We start from the raw sequence: 21321 nt of genomic DNA, 5'->3' as shown, positions 1-21321 counted from the left end.
AGGCCATATTAGGTGGCACGTACCTAACACTAAGTGCAATTATTAGATTTATTGTTGTTTTATTGACATCTTTCCTGAAGTCATTTAAATATTGAAAATATGCACAATATTTATGATGCAAGTATAACAATGATACTCCAACAGTGAAGTGCACTTAAACAATAGATAGAACTCAGTGTCTAACACTACATACACACACTATTAAATATCTGTATTCAATTCTGTAAAAATAGGGGAAAAAAACTCTGCATTCTGTGTGTTGTTTCCTACATAAAATTGTCATTTTAGGCCAATAAAGTCAGTAAAGGGGTAGCCGTGGCCTACTGGTTAGGGCTTTGGGCTTGTAACTGATGGGTCGCCAGTTTGATTCCCGACCAGTAGGAAAAATGTGGGTGGGTGAAGTAGAGCACTGCTCTCCCATGCCCACATCCACAGCTGAAGTGGTCTATCTAAAAAATAAATTGAAAATGTGTTGTTTGTTTGTGAAAATGTTGACTTTTTAAATTTCAAAATATATTTACATATATTTAACTAAAATATATTTATTGGGCCAATTTCAAATATTTGCATATATTCCAAAAATATATTCTGAAAATATATTTCAAATACATTTCTTTTGTGTATGGGTACTAATCTCTATAGTAAATTCAGATGGTCTCACAAATAAGGATTTATTTGTAATCTGCCTACAGAGCACATTTAAGGTATTGTGGACCATCCCTGTACACCACTGTCTTAGGGCACGTGGTAAAGTCCAAAAGCTACAGCGTGTCCATTTTAGTGAATTAGTTAAACAAACTGAGGTATATTTTATGTTTTGGACCAACAGGCGAGGTCAGAGTTCCCTCCCTGTAGGCACACATTTTAGACTCTGGACACTAAGACCCTGCCCATAATCCTCCAGTAGACCCACCTACTCAGGTGAATATAAAGTCCAGACAGAATAGCTCACAGGCATCAAATCTCAGCACAGGAGCATCCTGAACATCTCCACACACTGAGGCAACATGGACACAAGAGCCTCCCTCTCCATTCTGCTGCTGCTTTTTGGCGTCGCCCAGGCGTCTCCTCTCATGGTCAGGTCCTTTCTAGTCTCTCCCTTAAACGATTAACAGTCCTCAAATGAGTCGTTTTAAACATCTCTGTTTCTACCACCAGGAGCAGATGTTTGATGGTGTGTTTGTATCAGAGCCTGAACCTGTGGACATCACTACAAGGATTTTAGAAACCAACAATGGTGAAGCATCTTGTAGATAAAGCCAGCAATGGGTCACATTTCTAAAAAGTGTTGGGATTTATGAATATATTGCATTATTTCATCAATATATTGCTCTTCAAATACAGGATCTTCTGAGCTCTTGATTGAAGGAGATCTGCTGTTTCCCAAAACCAGAAATGCTCTCTACTGCCTCAACAACAACTGTTTCTGGAAGAAAAACTCTAGCAACATAGTGGAGATCCCTTACATAGTGAGCAGGGAATTCTGTACGTGAATCTCCTTCATTCATTGAACATATCTATGATTCATTTAGATGCCATTTTAAACCTGTGGACCCTTTTTGCAGCCAATTCGGACAAATCAGTGATTGCGAGCGCCATGTCGGTCTTTCACGCCAAAACCTGCATCCGCTTTGTGGCCAAATCATCTCAGACCGACTACATCAGTATTGAGAACAAAGATGGGTAAGACCAATCATACTATACCAACAAGAAACATTTAACAGACCTTTAACAGATCAATATTTAACCCCTTTATTTCCTCTCTCCTCTCAGGTGCTTCTCTGCTCTAGGTAGAACTGGTGGCAAACAGGTGGTCTCCCTCAAAAGGGACGGCTGCATTTACAATGGCATCGTACAACATGAGCTCAATCATGCCCTGGGCTTTTACCACGAGCAAACCAGGAGCGATCGTGACAAGTATGTCAGAATCAACTTTGAGAACATCTCTCCTGATATGGCCTACAACTTCCAGAAACAGAACACCAACAACCAAAACACTCCATACGACTACGGCTCCATCATGCACTATGGAAGAACTGCCTTCGCCATTCAGCCCTGGCTGGAAACCATCACTCCCATTCCTGATGCGACTGTGCAAATCGGACAGAGGCAGGGATTGTCCAAAATTGACGTTCTGAGGATTCAGAAGCTGTATGGATGCTGATGATGAGGCTTGCACATATAATTTTATATAGTTCATGTGTCTGTAGATGAATAATGTAATGAGATTATGTTTCTGTATTTTAATGGTGTTGGATTTCTGAAATGTGTGATTGTGTTGGGTTGGGAAAAATAAAGCTACACTGCAAGACAAAATCATGCTTTATTTGTGATTCAATGTCAAGGTTAAGAAAGTGTTTGATGGTAGCATTAAAGGTGTCATAGTATTAAGCTTCTCCTGCAGCCTAATTAAAGCCACCTGGTTTAACCTTAGGAGAACTGGAGGACTGGGCACAGTATATGATTTATACATTTCAACAAAATAACTTTTTTTTTGTGTGTGTGGCAAAATGCTATAATGTAGATTTTGGAAAGATTTTTGAGATTTAGTTCTGGTGTAATCATATGTTCACAGCTGAAAAGGGAGTTTTCCCATTTGATACCTCAATTTTAAAGACCTTTATTGTGCCGAGACCCTCTTCTGGAGTCAGTCGCTCTTGCATCCTCTAGTAAAATAAATTCAACTTTCAAAGTTGCCAAAGATTGAGAAAGTCCCAAGCAGACATAAATCTGATCACCTGAAGCACAAAGTCAGCCAAAGATGCAGTTCTAGACATGGCGTGAAGTTTTGGTGCAAATAAGGGCTGCGTTCACAATGAACTTTGGTTCTAGAAAATTGTCTGGGAGCATTCTATGTGAATACAAGCCAGAGCCAGAATGCTGGAAAATTCGGCACTCATACAAGACCCTAGTAATATTACTGGGATAAATTGTGGAAAATATCAGTGTGAAAACAGCCAGAGCCTATGCCGTGTCGGGTGTGTGTTGCAGTGATGATGTGAGTTATCGTGGAACTATTTGACTGGAGGAAGAACAGGTAAAAAATTGCATATTGACAAAGACACAAGAAAATAACAATCGCTACAAACAAGAATGATATCAAGATCAGGGATCTACTTCCTATCCATGGAGGTGACAAATGAACAAACAGCTTAATGATACCATACACAATGTTATTGTTTGCTGGGGGATAACAAAATTATAAGAGCGGGACTTTTGAACACGTACGTTACACGACAGACGGGAACGCTCTGGCATTGTAGATGAACAAAATCACTCAATGTAAGAGCAGTTACCAGAAAACATTTTTCCCCCAGAATCTCTACGTAAATGAGATTCAGAACTTCTTGTCTGTGATGTTAAGATCAAAATAAAATTAGAGCAATTTTTCTGCTGTATTGCAAAAACTGATTATAACATCTGGACTACAAAATAAAATACACAACTTCTGTAAAATCGAATTAGAAACTTTTTTGATCAAAACTTTAAATCTCAAAGAGTTGAAATGTGACTTGTCTTTAACTAGTAGTGGTGTACAGTTTAATGTGTAAAATGCAGTAGCATTGTTATGCATAGTTAAACGATTAAACTACTTTACTAATCAGCAAGGTGGTTTTGACACTGTTTGAAATCATTTTGCTTTTCAGTAACAAAACAATTATGTCAATTAAGAAGCGGTGTAGTGCTATATGAAATACTACATTTCTCCTGAAAATATTTTAGCAATTCACAGTAACTGTCCAATTTTCCCAGTTAAATCAAAAGCTTTCAGTTTAGCTATAAGCAAATTCTTTTCTATTAAATAACTCGTTGTCCATCTTGCTAATATTTTTGGGGTTGTTTACTAATCTCTATAGTAAATTCAGATGGTCTCACAAATAAGGATTTATTTGTAATCTGCCTACAGAGCACATTTAAGGTATTGTGGACCATCCCTGTACACCACTGTCTTAGGGCACGTGGTAAAGTCCAAAAGCTACAGCGTGTCCATTTTAGTGAATTAGTTAAACAAACTGAGGTATATTTTATGTTTTGGACCAACAGGCGAGGTCAGAGATCCCTCCCTGTAGGCACACATTTTAGACTCTGGATACTAAGACCCTACGCATAATCTTCCAGTAGACCCACCTACTCAGGTGAATATAAAGTCCAGACAGAATAGCTCACAGGCATCAAATCTCAGCACAGGAGCATCCTGAACATCTCCACACACTGAGGCAACATGGACACAAGAGCCTCCCTCTCCATTCTGCTGCTGCTTTTTGGCGTCGCCCAGGCGTCTCCTCTCATGGTAAGGTCCTTTCTAGTCTCTCCCTTAAACGATTAACAGTCCTCAAATGAGTCGTTTTAAACATCTCTGTTTCTACCACCATGAGCAGATGTTTGATGGTGTGTTTGTATCAGAGCCTGAACCTGTGGACATCACTACAAGGATTTTAGAAACCAACAATGGTGAAGCATCTTGTAGATAAAGCCAGCAATGGGTCACATTTCTAAAAAGTGTCGGGATTTATGAATATATTGCATTATTTCATCAATATATTGCTCTTCAAATACAGGATCTTCTGAGCTCTTGATTGAAGGAGATCTGCTGTTTCCCAAAACCAGAAATGCTCTCTACTGCCTCAACAACAACTGTTTCTGGAAGAAAAACTCTAGCAACATAGTGGAGGTCCCTTACATAGTGAGCAGGGAATTCTGTACGTGAATCTCCTTCATTCATTGAACATATCTATGATTCATTTAGATGCCATTTTAAACCTATGGACCCTTTTTGCAGCCAGTTCGGACAAATCAGTGATTGCGAGCGCCATGTCGGTCTTTCACGCCAAAACCTGCATCCGCTTTGTGGCCAAATCATCTCAGACCGACTACATCAGTATTGAGAACAAAGATGGGTAAGAACAATCATACTATACCAACAAGAAACATTTAACAGACCTTTAACAGATCAATATTTAACCCCTTTATTTCCTCTCTCCTCTCAGGTGCTTCTCTTCTCTAGGTAGAACTGGTGGCAAACAGGTGGTCTCCCTCAAAAGGGACGGCTGCATTTACAATGGCATCGTACAACATGAGCTCAATCATGCCCTGGGCTTTTACCACGAGCAAACCAGGAGCGATCGTGACCAGTATGTCAGAATCAACTTTGAGAACATCTCTCCTGATATGGCCTACAACTTCCAGAAACAGAACACCAACAACCAAAACACTCCATACGACTACGGCTCCATCATGCACTATGGAAGAACTGCCTTTGCCATTCAGCCCTGGCTGGAAACCATCACTCCCATTCCTGATGCGACTGTGCAAATCGGACAGAGGCAGGGATTGTCCAAAATTGACGTTCTGAGGATTCAGAAGCTGTATGGATGCTGATGATGAGGCTTGCACACATAATTTTATATAGTTCATGTGTCTGTAGATGAACAATGTAATGAGATTTTGTTTCTGTATTTTAATGGTGTTGGATTTCTGAAATGTGTGATTGTGTTGGGTTGGGAAAAATAAAGCTACACTGCAAGACAAAATCATGCTTTATTTGTGATTCAATGTCAAGTTTAAGAAAGTGCTTGATGGTAGCATTAAAGGTGTCATAGTATTAAGCTTCTCCTGCAGCCTAATTAAAGCCACCTGGTTTAACCTTAGGAGGACTGGGCACAGTATATGATTTATACATTTCAACAAAATAACTTTTTTTTGTGTGTGTGGCAAAATGCTATAATGTAGATTTTGGAAAGATTTTTGAGATTTAGTTCTGGTGTAATCATATGTTCACAGCTGAAAAGGGAGTTTTCCCATTTGATACCTCAATTTTAAAGACCTTTATTGTGCCGAGACCCTCTTCTGGAGTCAGTCGCTCTTGCATCCTCTAGTAAAATAAATTCAACTTTCAAAGTTGCCAAAGATTGAGAAAGTCCCAGGCAGACATAAATCTGATCACCTGAAGCACAAAGTCAGCCAAAGATGCAGTTCTAGACATGGCGTGAAGTTTTGGTGCAAATAAGGGCTGCGTTCACAATGAACTTTGGTTCCAGAAAATTGTCTGGGAGCATTCTATGTGAATACAAGCCAGAGCCAGAATGCTGGAAAATTCGGCACTCATACAAGACCCTAGTAATATTACTGGGATAAATTGTGGAAAATATCTGTGTGAAAACAGCCAGAGCCAATGCCGTGTCGGGTGTGTGTTGCAGTGATGATGTGAGTTATCGTGGAACTATTTGACTGGAGGAAGAACAGGTAAAAAATTGCATATTGACAAAGATACAAGAAAATAACAATCGCTATAAACAAGAATGATATCAAGATCAGGGATCTACTTCCTATCCATGGAGGTGACAAATGAACAAGCAGCTTAATGATACCATACACGATGTTATTGTTTGCTGGGGGATAACAAAATTATAAGAGCGGGACTTTTGAACACGTACGTTACACGGCAGACGGCAACGCTCTGGCATTGTAGATGAACAAAATCACTCAATGTAAGAGCAGTTACCAGAAAACATTTTTCCCCAGAATCTCTACGTAAATGAGATTCAGAACTTCTTGTCTGTGATGTTAAGATCAAAATAAAATTAGAGCAATTTTTCTGCTGTATTGCAAAAACTGATTATAACATCTGGACTACAAAATAAAATACACAACTTCTGTAAAATCGAATTAGAAACTTTTTTGATCAAAACTTTAAATCTCAAAGAGTTGAAATGTGACTTGTCTTTAACTAGTAGTGGTGTACAGTTTAATGTGTAAAATGCAGAAGGATTGTTATGCATAGTTAAACGATTAAACTACTTTACTAATCAGCAAGGTGGTTTTGACACTGTTTGAAATCATTTTGCTTTTCAGTAACAAAACAATTTTGTCAATTAAGAAGCGGTGTAGTGCTATGAAATACTACATTTCTCCTGAAAATATTTTAGCAATTCACAGTAACTGTCCTATTTTCCCTGTTAAATCAAAAGCTTTCAGTTTAGCTATAAGCAAATTCTTTTCTGTTAAATAACTATTTGTCCATATTGCTAATATTTTTGGGGTCGTTTACTAATCTCTATAGTAAATTCAGATGTTTTCACATATAAGGATTTATTTGTAATCTGCCTACAGAGCACATTTAAGGTATTGTGGACCATCCCTGTACACCACTGTCTTAGGGCACGTGGTAAAGTCCAAAAGCTACAGCATGTCCATTTTAGTGAATTAGTTAAACAAACTGAGGTATATTTTATGTTTTGGACCAACAGGCGAGGTCAGAGTTCCCTCCCTGTAGGCACACATTTTAGACTCTGGACACTAAGACCCTGCCCATAATCCTCCAGTAGACCCACCTACTCAGGTGAATATAAAGTCCAGACAGAATAGCTCACAGGCATCAAATCTCAGCACAGGAGCATCCTGAACATCTCCACACACTGAGGCAACATGGACACAAGAGCCTCCCTCTCCATTCTGCTGCTGCTTTTTGGCGTCGCCCAGGCGTCTCCTCTCATGGTAAGGTCCTTTCTAGTCTCTCCCTTAAACGATTAACAGTCCTCAAATGAGTCGTTTTAAACATCTCTGTTTGTACCACCAGGAGCAGATGTTTGATGGTGTGTTTGTATCAGAGCCTGAACCTGTGGACATCACTACAAGGATTTTAGAAACCAACAATGGTGAAGCATCTTGTAGATAAAGCCAGCAATGGGTCACATTTCTAAAAAGTGTTGGGATTTATGAATATATTGCATTATTTCATCAATATATTGCTCTTCAAATACAGGATCTTCTGAGCTCTTGATTGAAGGAGATCTGCTGTTTCCCAAAACCAGAAATGCTCTCTACTGCCTCAACAACAACTGTTTCTGGAAGAAAAACTCTAACAACATAGTGGAGATCCCTTACATAGTGAGCAGGGAATTCTGTACGTGAATCTCCTTCATTCATTGAACATATCTATGATTCATTTAGATGCCATTTTAAACCTGTGGACCCTTTTTGCAGCCAGTTCGGACAAATCAGTGATTGCGAGCGCCATGTCGGTCTTTCACGCCAAAACCTGCATCCGCTTTGTGGCCAAATCATCTCAGACCGACTACATCAGTATTGAGAACAAAGATGGGTAAGACCAATCATACTATACCAACAAGAAACATTTAACAGACCTTTAACAGATCAATATTTAACCCCTTTATTTCCTCTCTCCTCTCAGGTGCTTCTCTGCTCTAGGTAGAACTGGTGGCAAACAGGTGGTCTCCCTCAAAAGGGACGGCTGCATTTACAATGGCATCGTACAACATGAGCTCAATCATGCCCTGGGCTTTTACCACGAGCAAACCAGGAGCGATCGTGACAAGTATGTCAGAATCAACTTTGAGAACATCTCTCCTGATATGGCCTACAACTTCCAGAAACAGAACACCAACAACCAAAACACTCCATACGACTACGGCTCCATCATGCACTATGGAAGAACTGCCTTTGCCATTCAGCCCTGGCTGGAAACCATCACTCCCATTCCTGATGCGACTGTGCAAATCGGACAGAGGCAGGGATTGTCCAAAATTGACGTTCTGAGGATTCAGAAGCTGTATGGATGCTGATGATGAGGCTTGCACACATAATTTTATATAGTTCATGTGTCTGTAAATGAATAATGTAATTAGATTATGTTTCTGTATTTTAATGGTGTTGGATTTCTGAAATGTGTGATTGTGTTGGGTTGGGAAAAATAAAGCTACACTGCAAGACAAAATCATGCTTTATTTGTGATTCAATGTCAAGGTTAAGAAAGTGTTTGATGGTAGCATTAAAGGTGTCATAGTATTAAGCTTCTCCTGCAGCCTAATTAAAGCCACCTGGTTTAACCTTAGGAGAACTGGAGGACTGGGCACAGTATATGATTTATACATTTCAACAAAATAACTTTTTTTTTTTTTTTTTTTTGCGGCAAAATGCTATAATGTAGATTTTGGAACGATTTTTGAGATTTAGTTCTGGTGTAATCATATGTTCACAGCTGAAAAGGGAGTTTTCCCGTTTGATACCTCAATTTTAAAGACCTTTATTGTGCCGAGACCCTCTTCTGGAGTCAGTCGCTCTTGCATCCTCTAGTAAAATAAATTCAACTTTCAAAGTTGCCAAAGATTGAGAAAGTCCCAAGCAGACATAAATCTGATCACCTGAAGCACAAAGTCAGCCAAAGATGCAGTTCTAGACATGGCGTGAAGTTTTGGTGCAAATAAGGGCTGCGTTCACAATGAACTTTGGTTCCAGAAAATTGTCTGGGAGCATTCTATGCGAATACAAGCCCGAGCCAGAATGCTGGAAAATTCGGCACTCATACAAGACCCTAGTAATATTACTGGGATAAATCGTGGAAAATATCAGTGTGAAAACAGCCAGAGCCGATGCCGTGTTGGGTGTGTGTTGCAGTGATGATGTGAGTTATCGTGGAACTATTTGACTGGAGGAAGAACAGGTAAAAAATTGCATATTGACAAAGATACAAGAAAATAAAAATCGCTAAATGAGATTCAGAACTTCTTGTCTGTGATGTTAAGATCAAAATAAAATTAGAGCAATTTTTCTGCTGTATTGCAAAAACTGATTATAACATCTGGACTACAAAATAAAATACACAACTTCTGTAAAATCGAATTAGAAACTTTTTTGATCAAAACTTTCAATCTCAAAGAGTTGAAATGTGACTTGTCTTTAACTAGTAGTGGTGTACAGTTTAATGTGTAAAATGCAGAAGGATTGTTATGCATAGTTAAACGATTAAACTACTTTACTAATCAGCAAGGTGGTTTTGACACTGTTTGAAATCATTTTGCTTTTCAGTAACAAAACAATTTTGTCAATTAAGAAGCGGTATATTTTAGCAATTCACAGTAACTGTCCAATTTTCCCAGTTAAATCAAAAGCTTTCAGTTTAGCTATAAGCAAATTCTTTTCTATTAAATAAGTCGTTGTCCATCCTGCTAATATTTTTGGGGTTGTTTACCCATACACAAAAGAAATATATGTAAATATATTTTAAAGTGTCAAAAATATATGTGGCATATATTCCAAATACATTGACGTTGTCCACTTATATTTATCATTTTGAAATATATTCTGAAATACAAAAATATATGATGTTAAGTGTGAAATATATTTACATTTATAACATGTAATGTAAAATATATGACAAAATATATGGTCATAAAATGTTTAGCTTGCTAAAGAAGGGTCGAAAATTTATTTTGATCATAGTAGCCTAATTCCTCTACCTTTTCCCCAATACACAACAGTATAGGCTACCATATTTCACTACTGTATTATGGCACACAGCTATAATAAATAGAGCCCGACCGATATGGATTTTTGGGGGCCGATGCCGATGCCGATATTAACTCGAAAAGAGCCGATTTATAAGCCGATATTTTGATTTTGAAAATAAACTGGATATTAGACCCATTTCTTATAAACTGCACTTACACAACATTCAATAGCAAAATATCTGCCTGTTCTATGTATGTGGGCTGTATAAAACATTTTCCAGAAGGGATTATGTTAAAAAAAGCCTTAGACTCAGCCTTACTAAAATAATATAATGCAGTTTAAAAATATATATATATATTTTTTTTTTTAATTAACTTTAATGTCACAACAGAACAGAATATATTAAAGTTCTGATAAATATAATGTATATTAAAAATACAAACTTAAGATATGAAACTTAAAGTCCTTTGAACAAAAAAAATCAACTATTATTATTATTAATATTGACAGTAATAATTTAAAAAAAATCAATGATGATGATATTATTATTATCATCATCATCATTTGTATTATTATTAAACAAGACAAAGGTCACTCCTAATTCTATCCATCTATTCCATCAAGCTACAACAAACCATTTTCAATCATCATTTGCTGCCCGCCTTCTAAAATCTACTACTTAGTGATGCACTAAATACATTATGTGAGGTAATTAACACATGGTTACCGAGTCGATCGTTCCCTGGGATGCGTTTTCATGAAAATCGAGTCTCGAACGCCGTGCTACGTTAGATTTCACAAACGTAATTCCTATCGACCAGCTCACTTAGCGCGGCGTTCGTGACTCGATTAGTCGAGACTGTTTTCCAAGATGACGAATGGCTGTAAACGCGTAATGTACTGTCTTTATAAAGTATCTTCTTATTAAACTGTCTGTACATTTACAAAGTTCTCAATGCTTCGGTTTGCATGTAGGGACCCTCATTATGCTACCGTGTTAGTGTGAGGCTATTTTGAGCCTTGTTAGTGGTATTAACTAGCGATTTACTTTTACTTACTCTGTGCCCCATATAATAGCGTTATAAGATCATCTGTTTTTAGAGATAAAACTCTTTACATTCGATTTTCATGAAAACGCATCCCAGGGAACGATCGACTCGGTAACCATGTGTTAATTACCCCTACAGTAACGCACACTTGGATTTCACACACGTGTAAAAGAAAAGCTAACTTTTATGCACAGGCTAGCTGCTATGTTTGATACTTTTTCTCTATGTCTAAATGTTCACTCCTCGCGTGCCTAACTTACGTTTTACAATGCAGGGACTGGAACAACAGATATGCTAGTTATAAATACAGTAATCATTACTTTATTTAGGCAGAATAAGTTCGTTGTGAATTCCAAGCTCATTGATGTTAGCAGTCTTCCTTGTAGAGTGCCCTCTGGTGGACAAACTATGCTAATGCAGCGCCAACACTCATAACATGGTTGCAGGGTGTTTCGTCCGCTTTTATTTTATTTTTTAAATATTCATTTATCGGCCGTTATAAATGCCGATACCGATAGTTTGGAAAATGCCTAATATCGCCCGATAATATCGGCCCGCCGATATATCGGTCGGGCTCTAATAATAAATACTGTACTTACATTTAAAGGGTCATTTCACCCGTGGAGACATGAATGTGTATTGAAAGTGGGTCATTTATGTAGAAGAAATGTGAAATTATTTTTGAATTTGGAGCTTTCTAGACTGAGAAAAGCCAGAAAATGTATTTTTGGCTTATGTGGATGAAAGACAACAACTCCCAGAATGCACTTGCTTCGCTGCCCTACAAGGCCACTCCCAAGCCACGCCTACCGGCAAGACAGCGCAGTTGAAAACAAAACCATCAAGGCAAGGCTAGGCTACGAGTGAGTCTCCGTGACGAGTTTGCCCAAAATGTCCGGGATTTGGCTTTTGCGTTCTACAGTCGCCATTCATCATGTTTACTGTGGCGAGCAGGACGAGGCTGAGGGGCGCGGGAGAACGGCGCGAGGCCGGTGGCGTGATTACTGACGACCGACACCTGTGAGGCACTGTTCTCGTATCTCGCACGGAGGAGCAGGTATTTTCTTAGCAATGGTAAAACACACATCAACCGATCACGCCACCGGCCTCGCGTCTTTCAACCGATCACGCCACCGGCCTCGCGTCTTTCTCCCGCGGCGCTAGCCTCGTCCTGCTCCCTGTAGTGATTACTGATGAGCGCGCCTGTGAGATGCACCGGTCTCATGGGCTATCTCTCACTGAGGTGCGGGTATTTTCTTAGCAATGTTAAAAGGCAAATCAACCGATCACTTGTTTAGCATTCATGTAAACATTACATTCAGATTCACCAATCGGGGTGAATTCAGTTAGATTGAAACAAAAGGTGAGCATGTAAACAATGAATGGCGACCGCAGAAAGCAAAAGCTGAATCCCGGACATTTTTGTCGATCTCGACGGCCGGACATGTCCGGGAAATAGAGTATGGTAACCCCTACTACTCAGCTTTCTTCGTCCCTGTTTTCTGCAGGTTTCTGCCGTTGAAATCAAACGCACTCGCACTGATCTGTGATAGGTCTGTTAGCGCATTAGGTCCAACCCCCTATGGGCGGGTTTGAAAGGGTGGATCTATTGCTTGTAGTCTTAACAGAAATCCCCCCCTCTTACACTTCCTCCTACAATGACGCAAAATGACGATTTTTGCGTCATTGTAGGAGGAAGTGTAAAGAGGTAAATACAGATTTCTCTCGTCTCGGGGGAAAATGAAAAAATGTTGCATGACCATTCAATAGTATGACTGGATTTCTAACAATGCAAAGCTTAATGCAAATGGGTGAAGTGTCCCTTTAAATGACTGCAATGTAAAATGACAGATAGTTGCTTTCCTAGGACTATTAGGCCATATTAGGTGGCACGTACCTAACACTAAGTGCAATTATTAGATTTATTGTTGTTTTATTGACATCTTTCCTGAAGTCATTTAAATATTGAAAATATGCACAATATTTATGATGCAAGTATAACAATGATACTCCAACAGTGAAGTGCACTTAAACAATAGATAGAACTCAGTGTCTAACACTACATACACACACTATTAAATATCTGTATTCAATTCTGTAAAAATAGGGGAAAAAAACTCTGCATTCTGTGTGTTGTTTCCTACATAAAATTGTCATTTTAGGCCAATAAAGTCAGTAAAGGGGTAGCCGTGGCCTACTGGTTCGGGCTTCGGGCTTGTAACTGATGGGTCGCCAGTTTGATTCCCGACCAGTAGGAAAAATGTGGGTGGGTGAAGTAGAGCACTGCTCTCCCATGCCCACATCCACAGCTGAAGTGGTCTATCTAAAAAATAAATTGAAAATGTGTTGTTTGTTTGTGAAAATGTTGACTTTTTAAATTTCAAAATATATTTACATATATTTAACTAAAATATATTTATTGGGCCAATTTAAAATATTTGCATATATTCCAAAAATATATTCTGAAAATATATTTCAAATACATTTCTTTTGTGTATGGGTACTAATCTCTATAGTAAATTCAGATGGTCTCACAAATAAGGATTTATTTGTAATCTGCCTACAGAGCACATTTAAGGTATTGTGGACCATCCCTGTACACCACTGTCTTAGGGCACGTGGTAAAGTCCAAAAGCTACAGCGTGTCCATTTTAGTAAATTAGTTAAACAAACTGAGGTATATTTTATGTTTTGGACCAACAGGCGAGGTCAGAGTTCCCTCCCTGTAGGCACACATTTTAGACTCTGGACACTAAGACCCTGCCCATAATCCTCCAGTAGACCCACCTACTCAGGTGAATATAAAGTCCAGACAGAATAGCTCACAGGCATCAAATCTCAGCACAGGAGCATCCTGAACATCTCCACACACTGAGGCAACATGGACACAAGAGCCTCCCTCTCCATTCTGCTGCTGCTTTTTGGCGTCGCCCAGGCGTCTCCTCTCATGGTAAGGTCCTTTCTAGTCTCTCCCTTAAACGATTAACAGTCCTCAAATGAGTCGTTTTAAACATCTCTGTTTCTACCACCAGGAGCAGATGTTTGATGGTGTGTTTGTATCAGAGCCTGAACCTGTGGACATCACTACAAGGATTTTAGAAACCAACAATGGTGAAGCATCTTGCTGATAAAGCCAGCAATGGGTCACATTTCTAAAAAGTGTCGGGATTTATGAATATATTGCATTATTTCATCAATATATTGCTCTTCAAATACAGGATCTTCTGAGCTCTTGATTGAAGGAGATCTGCTGTTTCCCAAAACCAGAAATGCTCTCTACTGCCTCAACAACAACTGTTTCTGGAAGAAAAACTCTAACAACATAGTGGAGATCCCTTACATAGTGAGCAGGGAATTCTGTACGTGAATCTCCTTCATTCATTGAACATATCTATGATTCATTTAGATGCCATTTTAAACCTATGGACCCTTTTTGCAGCCAGTTCGGACAAATCAGTGATTGCGAGCGCCATGTCGGTCTTTCACGCCAAAACCTGCATCCGCTTTGTGGCCAAATCATCTCAGACCGACTACATCAGTATTGAGAACAAAGATGGGTAAGACCAATCATACTATACCAACAAGAAACATTTAACAGACCTTTAACAGATCAATATTTAACCCCTTTATTTCCTCTCTCCTCTCAGGTGCTTCTCTGCTCTAGGTAGAACTGGTGGCAAACAGGTGGTCTCCCTCAAAAGGGACGGCTGCATTTACAATGGCATCGTACAACATGAGCTCAATCATGCCCTGGGCTTTTACCACGAGCAAACCAGGAGCGATCGTGACCAGTATGTCAGAATCAACTTTGAGAACATCTCTCCTGATATGGCCTACAACTTCCAGAAACAGAACACCAACAACCAAAACACTCCATACGACTACGGCTCCATCATGCACTATGGAAGAACTGCCTTCGCCATTCAGCCCTGGCTGGAAACCATCACTCCCATTCCTGATGCGACTGTGCAAATCGGACAGAGGCAGGGATTGTCCAAAATTGACGTTCTGAGGATTCAGAAGCTGTATGGATGCTGATGATGAGGCTTGCACACATAATTTTATATAGTTCATGTGTCTGTAGATGAATAATGTAATGAGATTATGTTTCTGTATTTTAATGGTGTTGGATTTCTGAAATGTGTGATTGTGTTGGGTTGGGAAAAATAAAGCTACACTGCAAGAGAAAATCATGCTTTATTTGTGATTCAATGTCAAGGTTAAGAAAGTGTTTGATGGTAGCATTAAAGGTGTCATAGTATTAAGCTTCTCCTGCAGCCTAATTAAAGCCACCTGGTTTAACCTTAGGAGAACTGGAGGACTGGGCACAGTATATGATTTATACATTTCAAAAAAATAAAAAAAATTTTTTATTTTTTTTTTGCGGCAAAATGCTATAATGTAGATTTTGGAAAGATTTTTGAGATTTAGTTCTGGTGTAATCATATGTTCACAGCTGAAAAGGGAGTTTTCCCGTTTGATACCTCAATTTTAAAGACCTTTATTGTGCCGAGACCCTCTTCTGGAGTCAGTCGCTCTTGCATCCTCTAATAAAATAAATTCAACTTTCAAAGTTGCCAAAGATTGAGAAAGTCCCAGGCAGACATAAATCTGATCACCTGAAGCACAAAGTCAGCCAAAGATGCAGTTCTAGACATGGCGTGAAGTTTTGGTGCAAATAAGGGCTGCGTTCACAATGAACTTTGGTTCCAGAAAATTGTCTGGGAGCATTCTATATGAATACAAGCCCGAGCATGAATGCTGGAAAATTCGGCACTCATACAAGACCCTAGTAATATTACTGGGATAAATTGTGGAAAATATCAGTGTGAAAACAGCCAGAGCCGATGCCGTGTCGGGTGTGTGTTGCAGTGATGATGTTAGTTATCATGGAACTATTTGACTGGAGGAAGAACAGTTAAAAAATTGCATATTGACAAAGATACAAGAAAATAAAAATCGCTACAAACAAGAATGATATCAAGATCAGGGATCTACTTCCTATCCATGGAGGTGACAAATGAACAAGCAGCTTAATGATACAATACACGATGTTATTGTTTGCTGGGGGATAACAAAATTATAAGAGCGGGACTTTTGAACACGTACGTTACACGACAGACGGCAACGCTCTGGCATTGTAGATGAACAAAATCACTCAATGTAAGAGCAGTTACCAGAAAACATTTTTCCCCCAGAATCTCTACGTAAATGAGATTCAGAACTTCTTGTCTGTGATGTTAAGATCAAAATAAAATTAGAGCAATTTTTCTGCTGTATTGCAAAAACTGATTATAACATCTGGACTACAAAATAAAATACACAACTTCTGTAAAATCAAATTAGAAACTTTTTTGATCAAAACTTTAAATCTCAAAGAGTTGAAATGTGACTTCTCTTTAACTAGTAGTGGTGTACAGTTTAATGTGTAAAATGCAGTAGCATTGTTATGCATAGTTAAACGATTAAACTACTTTACTAATCAGCAAGGTGGTTTTGACACTGTTTGAAATCATTTTGCTTTTCAGTAACAAAACAATTATGTCAATTAAGAAGCGGTGTAGTGCTATGAAATACTACATTTCTCCTGAAAATATTTTAGCAATTCACAGTAACTGTCCAATTTTCCCAGTTAAATCAAAAGCTTTCAGTTTAGCTATAAGCAAATTCTTTTCTATTAAATAACTCGTTGTCCATCTTGCTAATATTTTTGGGGTCGTTTACAAATCTCTATAGTAAATTCAGATGTTTTCACAAATAAGGATTTATTTGTAATCTGCCTACAGAGCACATTTAAGGTATTGTGGACCATCCCTGTACACCACTGTCTTAGGGCACGTGGTAAAGTCCAAAAGCTACAGCATGTCCATTTTAGTGAATTAGTTAAACAAACTGAGGTATATTTTATGTTTTGGACCAAAAGGCGAGGTCAGAGTTCCCTCCCTGTAGGTACACATTTTAGACTCTGGACACTAAGACCCTGCCCATAATCCTCCAGTAGACCCACCTACTCAGGTGAATATAAAGTCCAGACAGAATAGCTCACAGGCATCAAATCTCAGCACAGGAGCATCCTGAACATCTCCACACACTGAGGCAACATGGACACAAGAGCCTCCCTCTCCATTCTGCTGCTGCTTTTTGGCGTCGCCCAGGCGTCTCCTCTCATGGTAAGGTCCTTTCTAGTCTCTCCCTTAAACGATTAACAGTCCTCAAATGAGTCGTTTTAAACATCTCTGTTTCTACCACCAGGAGCAGATGTTTGATGGTGTGTTTGTATCAGAGCCTGAACCTGTGGACATCACTACAAGGATTTTAGAAACCAACAATGGTGAAGCATCTTGTAGATAAAGCCAGCAATGGGTCACATTTCTAAAAAGTGTTGGGATTTATGAATATATTGCATTATTTCATCAATATATTGCTCTTCAAATACAGGATCTTCTGAGCTCTTGATTGAAGGAGATCTGCTGTTTCCCAAAACCAGAAATGCTCTCTACTGCCTCAACAACAACTGTTTCTGGAAGAAAAACTCTAACAACATAGTGGAGGTCCCTTACATAGTGAGCAGGGAATTCTGTACGTGAATCTCCTTCATTCATTGAACATATCTATGATTCATTTAGATGCCATTTTAAACCTGTGGACCCTTTTTGCAGCCAATTCGGACAAATCAGTGATTGCGAGCGCCATGTCGGTCTTTCACGCCAAAACCTGCATCCGCTTTGTGGCCAAATCATCTCAGACCGACTACATCAGTATTGAGAACAAAGATGGGTAAGAACAATCATACTATACCAACAAGAAACATTTAACAGACCTTTAACAGATCAATATTTAACCCCTTTATTTCCTCTCTCCTCTCAGGTGCTTCTCTGCTCTAGGTAGAACTGGTGGCAAACAGGTGGTCTCCCTCAAAAGGGACGGCTGCATTTACAATGGCATCGTACAACATGAGCTCAATCATGCCCTGGGCTTTTACCACGAGCAAACCAGGAGCGATCGTGACCAGTATGTCAGAATCAACTTTGAGAACATCTCTCCTGATATGGCCTACAACTTCCAGAAACAGAACACCAACAACCAAAACACTCCATACGACTACGGCTCCATCATGCACTATGGAAGAACTGCCTTCGCCATTCAGCCCTGGCTGGAAACCATCACTCCCATTCCTGATGCGACTGTGCAAATCGGACAGAGGCAGGGATTGTCCAAAATTGACGTTCTGAGGATTCAGAAGCTGTATGGATGCTGATGATGAGGCTTGCACACATACTTTTATATAGTTCATGTGTCTGTAGATGAATAATGTAATGAGATTATGTTTCTGTATTTTAATGGTGTTGGATTTCTGAAATGTGTGATTGTGTTGGGTTGGGAAAAATAAAGCTACACTGCAAGACAAAATCATGCTTTATTTGTGATTCAATGTCAAGGTTAAGAAAGTGTTTGATGGTAGCATTAAAGGTGTCATAGTATTAAGCTTCTCCTGCAGCCTAATTAAAGCCACCTGGTTTAACCTTAGGAGGACTGGAGGACTGGGCACAGTATATGATTTATACATTTCAACAAAATAACTTTTTTTGTGTGTGTGGCAAAATGCTATAATGTAGATTTTGGAAAGATTTGTGAGATTTAGTTCTGGTGTAATCATATTTTCAGAGCTGAAAAGGGAGTTTTCCCGTTTGATACCTCAATTTTAAAGACCTTTATTGTGCCGAGACCCTCTTCTGGAGTCAGTCGCTCTTGCATCCTCTAGTAAAATAAATTCAACTTTCAAAGTTGCCAAAGATTGAGAAAGTCCCAAGCAGACATAAATCTGATCACCTGAAGCACAAAGTCAGCCAAAGATGCAGTTCTAGACATGGCGTGAAGTTTTGGTGCAAATAAGGGCTGCGTTCACAATGAACTTTGGTTCCAGAAAATTGTCTGGGAGCATTCTATGTGAATACAAGCCAGAGCCAGAATGCTGGGAAATTCGGCACTCATACAAGACCCTAGTAATATTACTGGGATAAATCTTGGAAAATATCAGTGTGAAAACAGCCAGAGCCGATGCCGTGTCGGGTGTGTGTTGCAGTGATGATGTGAGTTATCGTGGAACTATTTGACTGGAGGAAGAACAGGTAAAAAATTGCATATTAACAAAGATACAAGAAAATAACAATTGCTACAAACAAGAATGATATCAAGATCAGAGATCTACTTCCTATCCATGGAGGTGACAAATGAACAAGCAGCTTAATGATACCATACACGATGTTATTGTTTGCTGGGGGATAACAAAATTATAAGAGCGGGACTTTTGAACACGTACGTTACACGACAGACGGGAACGCTCTGGCATTGTAGATGAACAAAATCACTAAGTGTAAGAGCAGTTACCAGAAAACATTTCCCCCCCAGAATCTCTACGTAAATGAGATTCAGAACTTCTTGTCTGTGATGTTAAGATCAAAATAAAATTAGAGCAATTTTTCTGCTGTATTGCAAAAACTGATTATAACATCTGGACTACAAAATAAAATACACAACTTCTGTAAAATCGAATTAGAAACTTTTTTGATCAAAACTTTAAATCTCAAAGAGTTGAAATGTGACTTGTCTTTAACTAGTAGTGGTGTACAGTTTAATGTGTAAAATGCAGAAGGATTGTTATGCATAGTTAAACGATTAAACTACTTTACTAATCAGCAAGGTGGTTTTGACACTGTTTGAAATCATTTTGCTTTTCAGTAACAAAACAATTATGTCAATTAAGAAGCGGTGTAGTGCTATATGAAATGCTACATTTCTCCTGAAAATATTTTAGCAATTCACAGTAACTGTCCTATTTTCCCAGTTAAATCAAAAGCTTTCAGTTTAGCTATAAGCAAATTCTTTTCTATTAAATAAGTCGTTGTCCATCTTGCTAATATTTTTGGGGTTGTTTACCCATACACAAAAGAAATATATGTAAATATATTTTAAAGTGTCAAAAATATATGTGGCATATATTCCAAATACATTGACGTTGTCCACTTATATTTATCATTTTGTAATATATTCTGAAATATAACAAAAATATATGATGTTAAGTGTGAAATATATTTACATTTATAACATGTAATGTAAAATATATGACAAAATATATGGTCATAAAATGTTTAGCTTGCTAAAGAAGGGTCGAAAATGTATTTTGATCATAGTAATTCCTCTACCTTTTCCCCAATACACAACAGTAGGCTACCATATTTCACTACTGTATTATGGCACACAGCTATAATAAATACTGTACTTACATTTAAATGACTGCAATGTAAAATGACAGATAGTTGCTTTCCTAGGACTATTAGGCCATATTAGGTGGCACGTACCTAACACTAAGTGCAATTATTAGATTTATTGTTGTTTTATTGACATCTTTCCTGAAGTCATTTAAATATTGAAAATATGCACAATATTTATGATGCAAGTATAACAATGATACTCCAACAGTGAAGTGCACTTAAACAATAGATATAACTCAGTGTCTAACACTACATACACACACTATTAAATATCTGTATTCAATTCTGTAAAAATAGGGGAAAAAAACTCTGCATTCTGTGTGTTGTTTCCTACATAAAATTGTCATTTTAGGCCAATAAAGTCAGTAAAGGGGTAGCCGTGGCCTACTGGTTCGGGCTTCGGGCTTGTAACTGATGGGTCGCCAGTTTGATTCCCGACCAGTAGGAAAAATGTGGGTGGGTGAAGTAGAGCACTGCTCTCCCATGCCCACATCCACAGCTGAAGTGGTCTATCTAAAAAATAAATTGAAAATGTGTTGTTTGTTTGTGAAAATGTTGACTTTTTAAATTTCAAAATATATTTACATATATTTAACTAAAATATATTTATTGGGCCAATTTAAAATATTTGCATATATTCCAAAAATATATTCTGAAAATATATTTCAAATACATTTCTTTTGTGTATGGGTACTAATCTCTATAGTAAATTCAGATGGTCTCACAAATAAGGATTTATTTGTAATCTGCCT

General features: G+C 38.4%; 6 protein-coding genes across 6 annotated transcripts in view; 5 read left to right on the top strand and 1 right to left on the bottom strand.

Moving 5' to 3' along the window:
- aox5 (aldehyde oxidase 5) overlaps positions 1-21321 on the bottom strand; it is a 60813-nt gene that overhangs the window by 22218 nt on the left and 17274 nt on the right. The gene's annotated exons all lie outside the window — the stretch shown is intronic.
- Positions 1008-2172, top strand: LOC307170510 (hatching enzyme 1.2-like; the record flags this gene model as incomplete). Its single annotated transcript, XM_079891631.1, has 5 exons — positions 1008-1076; positions 1159-1237; positions 1345-1485; positions 1566-1683; positions 1774-2172. 5 exons carry the CDS (start codon positions 1008-1010, stop codon positions 2162-2164), a joined length of 798 nt encoding a protein of 265 aa, XP_079747757.1. The 3' UTR covers positions 2165-2172.
- On the top strand, positions 4223-5379 carry LOC307170225 (hatching enzyme 1.2-like; the record flags this gene model as incomplete). The annotated part of the gene is made up of 5 exons (XM_079891292.1): positions 4223-4291; positions 4380-4452; positions 4560-4704; positions 4785-4898; positions 4989-5379. 5 exons carry the CDS (start codon positions 4223-4225, stop codon positions 5377-5379), a joined length of 792 nt encoding a protein of 263 aa, XP_079747418.1.
- Positions 7426-8582, top strand: LOC307170508 (hatching enzyme 1.2-like; the record flags this gene model as incomplete). Its single annotated transcript, XM_079891629.1, has 5 exons — positions 7426-7494; positions 7577-7655; positions 7739-7903; positions 7984-8101; positions 8192-8582. The coding sequence occupies 5 exons, from the start codon at positions 7426-7428 to the stop codon at positions 8580-8582; spliced, it is 822 nt and encodes a 273-aa protein (XP_079747755.1).
- On the top strand, positions 14179-15475 carry LOC307170507 (hatching enzyme 1.2-like; the record flags this gene model as incomplete). Its single annotated transcript, XM_079891628.1, has 5 exons — positions 14179-14247; positions 14330-14408; positions 14516-14656; positions 14737-14854; positions 14945-15475. The coding sequence occupies 5 exons, from the start codon at positions 14179-14181 to the stop codon at positions 15333-15335; spliced, it is 798 nt and encodes a 265-aa protein (XP_079747754.1). The 3' UTR covers positions 15336-15475.
- On the top strand, positions 17379-18563 carry LOC307170220 (hatching enzyme 1.2-like). Its single transcript, XM_079891287.1, has 5 exons — positions 17379-17467; positions 17556-17628; positions 17736-17876; positions 17957-18074; positions 18165-18563. Exons 1-5 carry the CDS (start codon positions 17399-17401, stop codon positions 18553-18555), a joined length of 792 nt encoding a protein of 263 aa, XP_079747413.1. The 5' UTR covers positions 17379-17398; the 3' UTR covers positions 18556-18563.

Source organism: Squalius cephalus (assembly GCF_949319135.1).
Source record: "Squalius cephalus genome assembly, chromosome: 13".
NCBI lineage: Eukaryota > Metazoa > Chordata > Actinopteri > Cypriniformes > Leuciscidae > Squalius > Squalius cephalus.
Note: the sequence above shows the minus strand (reverse complement) of the source record. Positions and strands in the feature narration are given on the sequence as shown.